At 41.8% G+C, this 15787-nt stretch overlaps 1 protein-coding gene across 3 annotated transcripts in view; it reads left to right on the top strand.

Moving 5' to 3' along the window:
* The window catches only part of LOC108702319 (voltage-dependent T-type calcium channel subunit alpha-1H-like), a 164424-nt gene that overhangs the window by 133248 nt on the left and 15389 nt on the right, over window positions 1–15787 (top strand). For all 3 annotated transcript variants that reach the window (XM_041577897.1, XM_041577896.1, XM_041577894.1), the window contains exons 24-27: window positions 952–1103; window positions 2320–2429; window positions 7725–7858; window positions 8707–8777. In XM_041577897.1, coding sequence (XP_041433831.1) covers window positions 952–1103; window positions 2320–2429; window positions 7725–7858; window positions 8707–8777 — 467 coding nt within the window. The remainder of the gene's footprint in view (window positions 1–951; window positions 1104–2319; window positions 2430–7724; window positions 7859–8706; window positions 8778–15787) is intronic.

The following is a 15787-nucleotide window of genomic DNA, read 5'->3' as shown; positions in this document are numbered from 1 at the left end:
CTCCAGGTCATTAATAAACAAGTTGAAAAGCAAGGGACCTAGTACAGAGCCCTGCGATACTCCACTAACAACACTGGTCCAATTAGAAAATGTTCCATTTACCACCACTCTTTGTAGTGTATCTTTTAGCCAGTTCTCTATCCAGGTACAAATACTTATGTTCCAGATCAACATTCCTTAATTTAACCAGTAACCTTCTGTGTGGAACTGTATCAAATGCTTTAGCAACGTCTAAGTAAATCGCATCCACTGCCATCCCAGAATCAAGGTCCCTGCTTACCTTCTCATATAAAGAAATTAAGTTAGTCTGGCAAGATCTATTACGCATAAAACCATGCTGGCACAAACTCATAGTATTATGAGTTGCTATGAAGTCCAGTATCTTATCTTTTATTAACCCTTCGAAAAGCTTTTCTACCACTGACGTCAGACTAACTGGCCTATAGTTTTGAGGATGAGAACGGGATCCCTTTTTGAATAGCAGCACAACATTAGCAATGTAGCAACTGACAGAGTATTATTTGTTCTTGGTGCTTGGAATGGAATACTTTAATGGTGATATAATAATAGTTGCAAAGTCTGCCGCAGTTCTATCAACCCGTTCTAAGTAGCATTGTCTGGTCTCCTTGGTTGCTATGGGTTACTGGACCTGAGGCAAATATTTTCCCATTTGTGTCTGGCAAGCACCTCAGTGGGTCAGGACACTAGTACCTACTAAAGGGGTGGTTGGTTTCTTTTCAGGGATGGCTTGGGTTCCACAGAGCAATTTAATTGTCAAGTGAGCTGACGATTTATAAGACCTTCTATATAAAGTTATGAAGCCTTTAAAACCATACTCTGTATATGTTTGTCTATGTTTTGTCTGTATGGTGCATCATGGAACAGTGTTGTGCTACATTCCTGGTGGGTAACCTCCTCTCTTTCTCATGTGACTCTCACATTTTCACGCAGAGGCCCAGCGGAGACCGTATTATGCAGAGTACTCGCCGGCGCGCCTCTACATCCACACCATGTGCACCAGCCACTACCTGGATCTCTTTATCACCTGTATTATTTGCATCAACGTCATCACAATGTCCATGGAACACTACAACCAGCCAAAGGTAGGACAAGCAAACCCTCATGTGCTTAGTTAACATAAGTATCATAGGAATTGTAGCTAGGATGATAGGGCTGCATGCTTCTCTGTGTTACCTTTTTTGGCCTCAGAAATCTTTTAACTCGTTGGACAGATAAAATGCCAGCTAGGTGGGTGGCAGAAACAAGCCAAAGTTCAGTGTTCTAGCCAAAGTGTGTATTTCTATCAAGAGCTGGATCCCATAGGTTATAGAAGGTTATGTGGCTCCCTGTATAAGCCTAATGCATCATGGGATTTGGGGTAGAGTCTTATGGAGGGACATGTTTAAAGGCTGTGCATTGTCAGACTGGGGCTTATAGGGTCAGCAGTAATATCTAGACAATGGTAAATGTTTTTAAAGGGGGAATAACACCCAAAATTAAAAGCAACATTCAAATATACCTTCATTACAAATAATAAAAACTGCACTGAGAGCAGCAATTGTCTGCTCATTTCTGTTCTTTCAACTGGTTGTTCTGAATCCAGCAGATTAACAGACACAGGAAGAATCCTGCAAGGCTGACCTCTGCTCTGTTGTTGTAAAGGGCATCTAATCCAAGTGCCTGGCAGATACAGACTTCACCCATTTTAGCCCTTCCCTTCCCTTAAAGGGCACCTGCTTAGAATTGGTCACTTTGTCATGAAAATGTAATAGTGAACACCCCCTTGAATACAGCAGAAACATAACAATTTATCAGCACCATCCCTAGCCTGGCAGAATTAATTCATAATACATGATGCACTGACAAATGTAAATTGATTTTTGGCACCAGCTGCTGGCAGCGCTGTGCCATTTGGGGTGTTTTGCACACAAGCACCCTTGGTGCGGCCTCTCAGGTTCAATTTCTGCCGTACTATTCAGCCAGATGAAATAATAGCATCAGCTTGTCCCCATCTGCTTCTCTTTATTGATTGGCCTTGTTTGCTGTTTAGAAGGATTTGGCTGCATCAGAAAATAACAAGAAAGTAACAAAATAAATAATTTTTAAGGACAGTTTCATGATTCCACCAGCTGATAAAGAGGCGCCTAAACATGTCGCTGCCACCTCCAATTTACTTCAATGTAAAATGCATGGTGGATCTGGTACTAGTTATTTGCAACCTTAAAAGGCTCAGTGCCAGTGCCAACCTTGTGTGCCATCAGGGTATGGAAGGGCTTATTGGGATTGGTGCATAAACTCTGGGTACTTCTTCTCTTGCAGTCCTTGGATGAAGTTTTAAAATACTGCAACTATGTGTTCACCATCATCTTCGTGTTTGAGGCCCTGTTCAAGCTTGTGGCATTTGGGTTCCGGAGATTTTTTAAAGACAGGTAAGGTGCTCCTCATGAGATACATAAAGACATTGTATCAGCCCCCCACCAGTGTAGTTCCAAGAATACCTTGCCCAATAAATCTTACTTCTGGTATATTAAGAATAGCGTATAAGTGCTCACCCAAATCTCAGCCTCCATGATGGGACCCAATCACTTCTTTTGTGGGACCTCTGATTTGAAGTTTCTCCTCTTTGTCCCATGTATCGACGTGCTTTCTCATCATTTCGATGCAGGTCCATTTTAGCCATGGGTTAAGGTGAGAGTTGCCAGAGGAAGAAAATAGTGGCACACAGGAACCTTTTTTAAACGAGAGGAGCTCCTTGTATGGGGCCACATATAGTGGCTGAAAATTTCCACAGTTGAAAGCTTTGACATCATCTGATCCAATCTTAATAAATCATAGGGCTGTTTCCACTTGGATTGAAGGTCCAACTTTTAGTTTCTGTATCCTGTCCAATCAGAGAGCAATGTTTTAATGTTTTAAGAAACGTTTATTGCCAAGCATTGTGGAAAGATAGAGTGTGAATAAAATGGGGGCCCCGATGCACTACCCTGCCTAGGACCCAATTAAGTCTTAATCTGTCTCGGTCAGTAACCCTCCGATGTTTTTGAATACTCTGCCCTTGGCAGCAGGCAAGTGAACTAGTAAATTCCAACCTTTCCTGTATTTTTCCTGCTACAATGCCAGCGCCATTGCTAAGGCCAGAAGATATCCCTGATGGCTGTAGAAAACTGCACAGAATGTTATTTTTGTTACACCTGAGCCTCAATATTCTTTATACTGTACTTTGCCTTTAAATCATAAAATGTCAGGTTTAGGCTTTCTCTTTCTGAGAAGTTAAATTCGCAGAGGGCTGAGAAAGTTAATAGCCTCTTGTAATGCCAGGACCCTCATTTCATCTGTGCTCAGTCTGAAAGATTCCATCCAGCTCCTGGTTATGTGCCAAGCAATCCTGAATGGTAACACATAACCTAATTATCAGGTACTGTAATTACAGTAAGACAAGAAATAGGCACATTATCAAAGTCCACTGGTTCATTCATGAGTCACTTCTCACAATGTATAATATATGTGCCAGTTGCAGCGCATGCTACTTAGTGGGCACCTGCAAGTAGGCAAGTACGTGATATGTAACTGTACTGCAGTTTATAGATGGAGCTGCTCACTTTCCAGTACTTTTCAAGGGCTGTCCCATTTTTTATATGTTTCTCGGCAGGAGAAGGGGTAGGCTTGGCACTTTTTCTGGAAAACGATGGCTTTCTGTTCTTTGTTCACTCCAGATTTTAATTGCTGCAGTGTAGCTCCTAGGTACCCCATAGGGCCTTGGTTTGGATGCTGAGAGTAAAAAACCTTGGATCTTAATGAGCTGGGAGCAGGCCCGGACTGGCAATCTGTGGGTACTGGCAAATGCCAGAGGGGCTGCCATAAGATGCCATAGAAAGTCACTATTAAGTGGGCTGGTGGGGAGCTGATTGGTCCTCTCTGTACTTGGAAGTCATCGCCTATTTTTAATCCCAGTCCAGACCTGGCTGGGAGTAATAGTTTATTAAGATTTTCATTCATGGGATATCTAGTATAAGTAATTCTAAAAACAACTGGACTTGCTGAGTAATCATTAAAGACGTTTCACTACTCATCCGAGCAGCTTCTTCAGTTCAACTGACTGGTGTGGGAAGTCCTTAGAAATATAAACTCTTCTACTAATCCAATCACAGTGGCAATTGTAAGGGCAGAGCAGTGCTGGGCCAACCCAGCAAGGTGCCCTAGGCAGTCTGGCTGGTAGTAGCGCCCCATAGGCGCAAGTGCGCAAGCACAGAAAACTGCGTATGCATGTGAGGACAAATGGTGCACACGCATTTACACACATGCATGAAAAAGTCCCCACACGCGGGCCAGAGTGGGGACTGGGGACCGGACTAGGGGTAGCAGAGGCAGAGAAGGTACGTGCCTGGTGCCCCCAAAGCTATGCACCCTAGGCATGTGCCTACTCTGCCTACCCCTAGTTCCGGCCCTGGTAGAGAGATACACGTTCAGATTTGGGGAGATTAGTCACTCAGAAACAAATCTCCTCTTCTTGGGGGCGGCTGCCTCCCGCCGGCTATAATCTAAATCGCTTGCCGGATGGCAATCGGTGCGATTTGTTTTCTGAAGACACCCAAAGTTGCCTCATGTGGAAACTTTGGCGACTTTGGCTATAATCTAAATCGCCGGCGGGAGGCAGTTCAGGGAGATTTATAGCTAGGCAACTAAATCTTCCCGAATCTGAGCATGTGTCTCTGCCCTAACTCTTCAGAGAGTTGTCTGCTACATACAATGCTGTTTTAACTTGCTGAGTAATCAGTGAAGACGTTTCACTACTCATCCGAGCAGCTTCTTCAGTTCAACTGACTGGTGTGGGAAGTTCTCGGCATATAAATAGTGATGGGCGAATTTGCGCCGTTTCGCTTCGCTGAAAAATTCGCGAAATTCGCGAAACGGCGCCGGCGTCTCGTTTTTGATGCCGGCGCCCGTTTTTGACGCCGGCGCCCGTTTTTTCGACGCCGGCGCCCGTTTTTGACGCCGGTGGGTGTTTCGCGAATTTATTCGCTGGCGGCGAATCGCGCAAATTTGCCGCGAATTCGGGCCTGGCGAATAAATTTGCCCATCACTACATATAAACTCTTCCACTGATGGCAATTGTAAGGACAGAGCAGTGCCGGGCCAGCCCAGTGGGTTTACCTGGCGGTTTCAGAACACTTCACACATCCATTCATGCAACTCTCACAAGTAACAACGGTTTCTAGGAATTGCATGATACCTTGGTAATCCTATCACAGTAACCCCACAGAATCACAGCTCTGTAAATTTCAGATGTCACCTCTCTGAAGAGTTACAATGTGCCATTGTGATTGGATTAGTGGAAGAGTTTATATGCCGAGGACTTCCCACACCAGTCAGTTGAATTGAAGAAGCTGCTCGGATGCTCGGATGAGTAGCAAGTCCAGTTGATTTAGAATGACCTATACTAGATTTAGTAACAAATGTGTGATTAAACTACAGGTCTCGGCACCCCATAAAACCATAGGCTTACCCTGAGAGTTTTAACATAGTGGCATATTATTATTATTATTTAAATTAGAAACTGGAAGCCTTGTGGTTAGGGGCGCAGTATGGCCCTGCAAGTGTGATATTTATTTTACCAACTAATTTAAATAAACAGCAATTTTTAATCTGCCGTTTTGGGAATCTGCTGCATTTGTGCAGCTTTGCCTGCAGTGTGGGTAGAGTGGCAGCAAAGGGATCAGACTCTGTATAACCACAGTTGTGCCAACTAGATTACGATGAAGAAGTTGGCCATGTGCCAGCCACTTCTACGTCTGCCAAGTTTAGACAGGATTGGCACAGTTGGTAGTGATATTATGGAGGCTCTGCCCGTCAAGAGCTGATGGGGTTCCACATCTACTTTCCCCCAGGGCCTCTGCTTATGCTGTAGTGCGCGTCCTAATTAGACTTCCTCCCAGCATGTGTGAGAGAGCTTGTAATGTTAATTTACATCAGCATCTGATAATCTGACAGTTGGGACAGGTAACGGAGCACAAGGATCCTTTTCAGCCCTGAACCTATTATCCAAAGCGATATGGGGCTAGCCCATTATCCCACTGTTTACTTGCAAGGGTCTTGCAGACTTTTATAGTCTTGGCAAATTAAAATGACTAGTGCTCAGTTTTGGCCTGCATGCTCATTGTGGTTTTTAACTATTATAGGGGAACTTCACCTATTTTTTTTTTTTGCATATTACATATCTCCCCTAGCTACATTCATTAAAAATGTTTGATGGTTGTATAGTTATTTGAAATTGTAACTGCTATTGAACTTTTTTTCATAGATCCATCCAGGCTTTAAAGGAACAGCTCATTGTAAAAATAAAAACTGGGTAATTACATGGGCTGTGCAAAATAAAAAATGTTTCTAATATAGTTAGTTAGCCAAAGATTTAATCTATAAAGCTGGCGTGACCAGAAATCTAACAGAACAGAACAGATCACTACTTGCTTTTCAGCTCTCTAAAGGTGGCCATACACGGGCCGATAAAAGCTGCCGACAGACCATGTCGGCAGCTTATTGGCCCGTGTATGGGGGCCCCCGACGGGCTTCACCGATCGAGATCTGGCCGAAAGTCGGCCAGATCTCGATCGGATGGGACAGAAAATCCCGTCGGATCGCGGCCGCATCTATTCGTTGATGCGGTCCCGCGATCCGACCGCCCGTTTGGTCATCGTTAGGATCCGATCGTTGGGCCCTAGGGCCCACGATCAGATCAGCCGATATTGCCCACCTCAAGGTGGGCATATCGGAGGGAGATCGCTCGTTTGGCGACATCGTCAAACGAGCGGATCTCTCCATGTATGGGCACCTTTAGTCAGTGACTATAAGGGGGGCCATGTGGGACATAACTGTTCAGTGAGTTTGTAATTGATCCTCAGCATTCAGCTCAGATTCAAAAGCAACACTTATGACCCACGTGCCTCCCCCTCAAGTCTCTGATTGGTTACTGCCTGGTAACCAATCAGTGGAAACCAAGAGAGCTGAAAAGCAGGAAGTTGTGTTCTGTTCTGTTATGTTAGACATCCAGCCTTTATACATTACATTTTTGGCTAACTAACTATTTTAGAAACATTTTTTATTTTGCACAGCCTATCTATTTACCCGTTTTTTATTTTTATACTGAACAATTCCTTTTCCAATTCCTAAAGAAGAATTAAAGTCAAATTTTAGTCCTGTCCGCCCTCCCTAAATGCAGCAAAAACTGTGCAACAATCTCAAAAATATTTAAAAAGTAATATTTTATACTCCTGGTCAGTGATCATCATTACAGAGTATGGTTGGGAAGGATGAGAAGACAAACAGTCTTTTGTTGCGACTGCATCTTCATGATTGGACAGGAAGCAGGGCATGGGGTTGTTTCTCTGTTAGGAGTTGGGGAAACCCGGCGTTAAATTTTAGCTTTGGTTTCCTTAAAGGTAGCCATAAATGGTATCCAACCTACATGCAAAATGGCCACCTTTCTGTCTCTCTTTTCCTTTGGCCAGTTACTGAACATAGATTGATTTTTAATATCCTTATATTTTTATATAAGGATATTAGATCGTTCATACAAGGATGCAGAGGCTTACAACAAGCATCTAAATGATCTGCTAATTAGCCAGGCAAGACAATAATTATGTGTCTGGAGTCACTTATTAGATTCTGTTTGCCTGCACTGTTAACCACAACTCGTTCATATGCTGACTTTTGTTCATGTTGTCCTGCAGGTGGAACCAACTGGACTTAGCCATTGTTTTGCTCTCCATCATGGGAATCACACTAGAGGAGATTGAGATTAACGCCTCCCTTCCCATCAATCCAACTATCATACGCATCATGAGGGTGCTGAGGATTGCTCGAGGTAAACAAGTGTCAGACCTCCTATAATTCTAACTATTGTAACAAGCTGAGCTAGAAGCATCTGCAGAGAATTAAAGGGCCATTGTTCACTCAAGTGTTCTTGTAGAGCTGTGCTTAGTACAGGTAAATACCTATGCCAGTAAAGCTTGGTTTAGGAGCAAACCTTGGGGGTTGTTCCTGCTGAATTGTTCTCAGTATAGGGCAATGATTCCCAACACTTTCTACCTGTAAAAAGAGTTTGGGAGCAACGTAAGCATGGAGAAGTCTCTGTAAGTGCCAAACATGAACCGTAATTGGCAATTTAGTCACCCCTACATGGTCTGGGAGCCTATAAGACTCTCTGTTTGACAGTACACATGGCTTTAATGCAATAAAACTCCAAGCCAGGAATTGAAAAATAAGCACATGCTTTGAGGCCCTGGGATCAACATCCAAGGGATTGCTTAGCAACATGTTACTGGTTGGGGATCACTGGTATAGGGGAATGCCTATAGTCTTGGGGATGTCTTTGTATAGATGTTAAGGAATCCTAAGGAGTTTTGCATTCTATGAAGAGAGTCTTTTAGGTCCCTATTGAGGTTGGCCGGTTGGCCATGCCACAATGAAATGGCTCATTTACAGCTTTGGTGAAACAATGGGAGTTGGTAGTTTGGACATGCCTGTTTTATATATTTATAACCCCTGGGATGAGGGTTCATGCTCTAATTGTACTTGAACAATCACAATTAAATTCTGATTGCTTGCTATAGAGCACTGCTCTTATGCTCATTGGCACAAAGTATGGGAATGTGCTGAAATGTGTGTGTGTGTGTGATCTTTTGGGTAACAGATCTTCCGTTTCCTTTGCAGTGTTAAAGCTCCTGAAAATGGCCACCGGGATGCGAGCTTTGTTGGATACTGTTGTGCAAGCCTTACCTCAGGTAATTTGAAGAATTCCTTGTAGATCTGGAGTTAAGGTAGCATCTCAGACAAAGAGATAATCAGCATTTGCACTCAGTAATTTTTTGGAATTCCCTGAATTGACCTCTAAAAACACATGAGGTCCTCCAATGTAATCAGCAAAGCCTAGGATGTTTGTATGTTTGTAGTATGGGAGACTCCACTTCAGAGGGTCATGCTGCCTCTCTACAAAGCACTGGTAAGACATGATCTAGGATAAACAGTGCAGTTTAGGTCTCCATTTCTCAAAAGGGATGTTATTGAATTAGAAAGAGTTTGAAGATGAGTAGGTAAGCTGGTTAAGAATATGAGGTCTCAATTATGAAGAAAGGCTAGCCAATGTTAACACCTAAGAAGGGACTTATGATAACCATGTATAAGTATAAAAGGGGACATACAATAAACTCTCTGAAACCTTGTTCATCAGTAGAGCCTTTCAGTAGACATGCAGTAGAGACATCCATGCAGATTTGAAGGAAGGAGATTCCAACTTAATATGCAAAACTGTTTTGCCATGATAGCTGTGAACTTGAGTAACTCACTCCATGAAGTGCTTGTACTAGCAGATACATAAGATAGTTTCAAGAAGGGATTGGGTGGCTTTTTATAAAGGGAAAAGGTACAGGGTTAATGATATTAGCTCTTATTGCAAAGTTGAGTCAAAAAGGAATCTTTCCCTCTCAGGTGGAAGCTATTGCTTCCATATTGTTTGTCTCTCCAACCTTTTTCAAAAAAATATATGTGAGCAAGGGAATAGATTTTTTCCAGTCTACTTGAAAAAGTCTCTAGAAATGGGGAATAAATTACCGAGTGGCATGTAGGATAAACCAAACCTATGGAGCACCTGGATACCAGTCTAGGAATGTGCTTCTTCCTTTATCAGCCACCTTTGATCTTGAGTATGACTCTGAACAAATGCTGTAGTTATGGCAAAGGAGTGTAGCCTTCTCCATGCTAAACATCTTCATTTCCAAAAGACGGAATGTATTCAAGCCTACATGGTGGACCTTGAACCCAGAATAATTTACTGTTGCTGAATAAAAGGCAGCTACAATATATATAATAATTTGTGGACTCCAAAAATTGCTTTGAAGTTTGGGGGATTTATATTGGTGTGTGGTGTTTAGGTCATCTAAAGACTTACTGTAGTTATTTTACTTTAAAGCTGATTTGTATAAGCTATGACATATAATTTATGTCACCAAGTGGTTAGTCTATTTAAGGATATCTGGTGGTCTAGAGGACGAGGGGGACACCAGCGACGTCCGTTCTCTTCTGCATCAAAATGCAAATGATGTGCGCCTGTGCCACTTCCGGGTTTGACGCGCATCTACGTCTGACGTCATTGTGTTGGGTGCGAAAATTCAATTATTTAGGCCTCGTTCACCATAGGTCTATTTTCCACAGCTCCTGGGTGTGTTTATTAAGTCTGATCTTTGCTGCCTGTACTGGCCATTGCCACTATTTTTGACAATTATTCTGATTCTGTACTGCGTTACTGTTTGGTTTTTGACCCCGGCCTGTGACATTTACTATGCTTCTGTATAGGCCATGTCAGTGCCTGTTTGGTACCGACATGGCCTGGCCATTGACTACACTTCCTGTTTCCCGTTCTACTACTACACGTTCGATATCTTGCCCAGAACTCTCTCCTTTGTCCTCTCACATTAACACCTGGTGGTATCTTGAGTAGTGGAGGGCTCCTCCCAAAGCCAAAGGCAGCTGCTATAGGCAGAAGAGTGAGCCATGGAGTTAGTTCTGGGTTTGGGATATCTTACGTAACAGTCTATAGTTGAAAATCACCTGCACTCCTTTTATCTAAACTTTCATTAGTGCACTAGCTCCCTGGATAGGCATCACTATGTAACACTTTCTTGAGTAACAGCAGGAATGACACTCGTATGCATTTAGCCAATACGTTTTAGCCACACTGATCCACAAATTGGCTTATGATGAAATTCAACATTTGGGGGGTTTAACCTGCCCTTACTTTGACTTTTGATTTTTTAGATCTGTTTAGGCTGTTTTGTATAAACTCCCATTTAGGGAGGGATTCTGTTCTTAGCAAGAAAGAAGACACAGAAGAATATGTAAGAATACATCTATATGGAGTAAACACATCCTACTGGTGCACGCTTCTTGGATATCACACATAACCCTTTGCGTTTCCTATGAATATATTCTCATATTACCAGGCACTTCTTCCCATTACTAGATACTTCTTTATACAGAATTATAATATAGGTTACATGCAGCCACCTAGAACCTTAAGCAATAGGCAAAACATGCATATTAATGGTTTCAAGCTGTGGTGAGTGATAGCTGAGGTCTCCAGTTCTTTCTCCTGGTCTTTTTAGTATCTCTGCATCCTACTTTGCCTTAGTCTAATATAGGCTAATTGCAACTCTGGTACACCACCATTGAAAATGGAAATGTTATTATGGTATTAGGAACTTAAGGGTGAATTGCAATGCCAGATTTTGGGGGAGCACGTCATTAGAACATTCCAGGACCCAAGATGCTCTTAATGCTCTTCTGTCTTTATTTAGATAGCACAGCTCTATAGTAAACTTTAGATTCTTTGCAGATGAGCTGGCAGTTTGATTGTGGCCATATACTAGACTGTGACCTAAGCAAAGTTTGGTGTTTTCGATTCCATGTCTTGGAAGAGGTGCAATAAAAACATTGCTCTGTGGAATGTGTGGTGGGTCCATTGATTAGTGGGATTAATGAATATAAAGAGACTTTGTTCCGAATTCTTAAATGGATGTAAGGTGTCCTGAAGCTGAAATTAAAGTGCTTTAAATTCTAGTTCCATGAGTCGTGCAGTCTACGTAGGCAAAGTGGCTCTTATCTGACATCAAATTCTCCATGGAATTCCATTTTTCCTATCAGAAATGCACAGAAGGAACTTGTCAACATTTGGGTTTGAGCCAAATTCCTCTTGGTAAAAGAAAAAAAGGTCCTAAAACGTCACCCATTCCATCGACAACGGCACTTCTCCCCCTCCCTTATCTGTCACCACAGAAGGAAATGTTGAATATGTAATATGCACGGGAAATCCATTCATATCTATCTAATGACAGATTCCATGTGCAAATATTTTACTCAGCCCAAGACTAAAGGCAGAGGGAGTTGATTAACAAGATGAATTATAGATTTGGTGGTTTGGCCACGTCAGCTAAGACTTTAAAAATCTCCATTTTTAATCATATCCTGGTCTTCTCTGATGATGATGATAATGACTACGATTGTTCTCTTATACAAATGTGACTATTTGTATATTTTTCTATTTGCACGTTTTCTTTTTATGTGGTCCCAAACATGTTTTCTGCATTTGACATTTGTGTACACCATAGCACAGATGGCATAATTAATCTCGAGCAATTTCCAGCTGAAATGTTATAAAGAGCTCTGAACCGTATGTCCTCTATCGATCCATTAACTAATGTAGTTCAGGATTATTTTAGGAATTCCAAAATCCTTGATTCTGCTCTGGGGACAGGAACAAGGTTATTGAGTTATCCATTTGCTGCTTTACAAAGCCAGTTCTCTTTAGTGACAATTCAACACTGTCTTCTTCTAAGATGGTTCTCTGTACAAACGGTAAGTCAGTAGGGATGTACCAAATCAACTATTTTAGGTTTCACCTGAATCCCGAATCCTCTGTGAAAGACTCAACCAAATACCAAACTGAACGCTAATTTGCATATATATAAATTAGGGAAACAAGTGGGGGGAAGAGAACCGCATGGTTAAAAATGTCTTGACTTCCTTGTTCATGTGAAGAAAAGTCACATGATTTTTAAGGATTCGGTTCGGTCAGGCACTTAGCCTCACAAAAAGGTAGAATCTTGGCTGAATCCTGAACTAAATTCTGGATTCGGTGAATCCCTAGAAGTTAGGTTAGAGGTATGAAGTGCACAAAGTGTCTTTTCCTACTAAAATGCAGGGATGGGCGAATCTGAGCCGTTTTGTTTCGCCAAAAATTCGCCGCGAATTGTCACCGACGCCCATCAAAGTCTATGGGCGTCAAAAAAATTTTGCCATGTAGGGATGGGCGTCATTTCCGCGGTGAAACAAGGTGAAAAAATTCGCCCATACCTACTAAAATGGTGCAACGGATGTCTCCGTTGCTACTGGAACTGAGCAACTATAATTTCCTATTGGTCTGTTGGGCCTCATGCGTGAAAAAAACTGCCATCAGATTTTCTTATTAGTCAAAGGATCCTACTAGTTGGATAAAAAGTTGGCTAAAAAGGGACAAAATAAATAATTCCTATGGGAATCTGATTTGATTCACCTTGAGCAGTCATTTTTATGGCACTTTGGTCCAACTGTCATGATGTCTGCAACATGTAATAACACAGTAACTTTCAACATTAAATGAACTGATGGCACAGTGATACCCAGCATTAAATGGCACATTGACTCCCAGCATGAAATAGTAACCCTTATTTCCAAATGGCAAATTGGCTCCCAACTCACACATACCAGAGCCTCTGAATCTGTTCCATTTCACTTTGTGGAAGAATTTGCAAAAATTTTGGAAAATTTAGCAAAATGGCAAAAATTTGAGAAAGACATTGAAGTGAATGGACGATTTTTTTTAAAGTGTTTTTTCGAACAAAATACATTGGGTTTTTCAAACAAATGCATTGAAGTCAGTAGACTTTTTTCCTGACTTTTTTTCCATGCAAAATGCATTGGTAAGAAGGTGGGGGGTTTTCTTTAGATTTTTCTCTGATTTCATGTAAAAATTGCCGGATGAAGCACAGAATGTTGCCTCAAATCCATGCCTGGTCACTACTCTTGATGCAATATATTTACATCCAGTTCTCCCACAATGTCCTTGGACCTTACTCATTTCAAAATGTACTGCTTCTCTTTGCAAACTTTCAACTCGTATGGCTTTATGTTGACGACACTCATACCATTCCATAATTAGGTTGACAACTAGGGATGGGTAAAGAAATTCGCCAGGCACAAATTTGCGGTGAATTTCCACGTGTCGCCACCGACAAATAAATTTACTGCAGCAAAAATTCACCGGCAAAAAATCCACAGTGACAAAAGAAAATAGTCGCGCACACAAAATTGTTGCACGTCAAAATTATTCGGACGCCCATTGACTTTAATGCGTTTTGCGAATTCTTCACCGTTTTATTAATTTTTTGGCAAAGAGAAATGGCACAGATTCGCCCATCACTACTGACAACACTCAAATCTCCAGTGTTTTGAACTTTCCCCACCGCTATATCTCCTTGGATGCTGTCTCACTTCATAAAACTGTTTTTAGACCAAACAGAACTTTATCAGTCCACCACACTTTATCAGTGAAATTAACGTAAAGTTCAACCTTTAAAGATTTATTTGTCCAATTATACTCAATTCAGTGTCATTTTGATACTTAGGGGCCGATTCACTAAGGGTCGAATATCGAGGGTTAATTAACCCTCGATATTCGACTAGGAACTAAAATCCTTCGACTTCGAATATCGAAGTCGAAGGATTTAGCGCAGATAGTACGATCGAACGATCAAAGGATTATTCCTTCGATCGAACGATTATATCCTACGAATCGAACGATTCGAAGGATTTAAATCCAACGATCAAAGGAATATCCTTCCCCATAGGCTAACATTGACTTCGGTAGCTTTTAGATGGCGAACTAGGGGGTCGAAGTTTTTTTTAAAGAGACAGTACTTCGACTATCGAATGGTCGAATAGTCAAACGATTTTTACTTCGAATCCTTCGATTCGAAGTCATAGTCGTAGTCGAAGGTCGAAGTAGCCCATTCGATGGTCGAAGTAGCCCAAAAAAAACTCAGAAATTCGAAGTTTTTTAACTTCGAATCCTTCACTCGAAGTTAGTGAATCGGCCCCTTACTGTATCAAACTCTTGAGATTCTCAGTAAGAAATAGAAGTGGTAAAAATACATCACAAGATGTAAATTTAGAAGGAAAAACAAGTTTGATCTCTATTGTATTTGAAGGACATCAGGAAGGTGAGAGAAATGTCTAAGCAGGTGTATATATACATAAGGAACCTGTACATGTCAAGACTGGTTAACTCAAGAAGTTGTTGTGTATCTTCGAGTTCTGCCAGCTGAACTGGAGGCAACGGGAGAGAAACACAGACTGGGCTTGGGTTCTCCTACCCTCAGAACAGACTGTCTCTTTTACGGCTTCTGAAAAATTGTTCCTGACAAGCCTCCCTGGGAGCCACTGGTATTGTGGGCTCAACTGACTGAAATGCTGTGGTGTGGGCCACTGATGCAGAAATGATTCATCTCTGAGACGCGAAAACAAAATGTTCTGAAACATGCTCCAAGGATACCAGTTTCCACCTCTAGCATTAACCACTAGGAGTGCAGACACCATTGACTGTGGTCTATGGGATCTACTGAAAGGAATATGCTGATAGCAAGCTCACAACTGGATGGGAAGGACATTGATGGGATGGAAGCCTGTAACAAAGTTCAGACAATTTATTTGGCTTATCTCTTATAACATGATCTCCAGGTAGCAATTGACCATCTTGTTGGTGAATAGGGTTGGTAGTGACTTATTTAGCATTCCAGAGTTTTGGGTGGTAGAATAATACTTTCCAGTTAAGGCATTACCAGCCATATTCAAGTTCTGGTATGGACAATAAAGAACACAATTGTCTTCCCAGCATTCTACATCTAAACATGTTCCATAGATGGATACAGTAGCATAGAAGTTGAAGTAGATTGAAAATAGATCACAAACCAGAAGTAACTGACATAATCAAGGCAGAGGAAGGCAGAAAGTGAGGCAAATAAGGCCTGTTATCCCGGGCATCCAATCTGGGACAAGCCTCTCTGACTAAAAAATGTCATACAGGTATGGGACCTGTTATCCAGAATGCTCGGGACCTGGGGCTTTCCAGATAACGGGTCTTCGTGCCTTAAGTCTACTAGAAATTAATTTAAACATCAAATAAACCCAATAGGCTGGTTTTGCT

This window comes from Xenopus laevis, chromosome 9_10S, assembly GCF_017654675.1.
Source record: "Xenopus laevis strain J_2021 chromosome 9_10S, Xenopus_laevis_v10.1, whole genome shotgun sequence".
Classification (NCBI taxonomy): domain Eukaryota; kingdom Metazoa; phylum Chordata; class Amphibia; order Anura; family Pipidae; genus Xenopus; species Xenopus laevis.
Note: the sequence above shows the minus strand (reverse complement) of the source record. Positions and strands in the feature narration are given on the sequence as shown.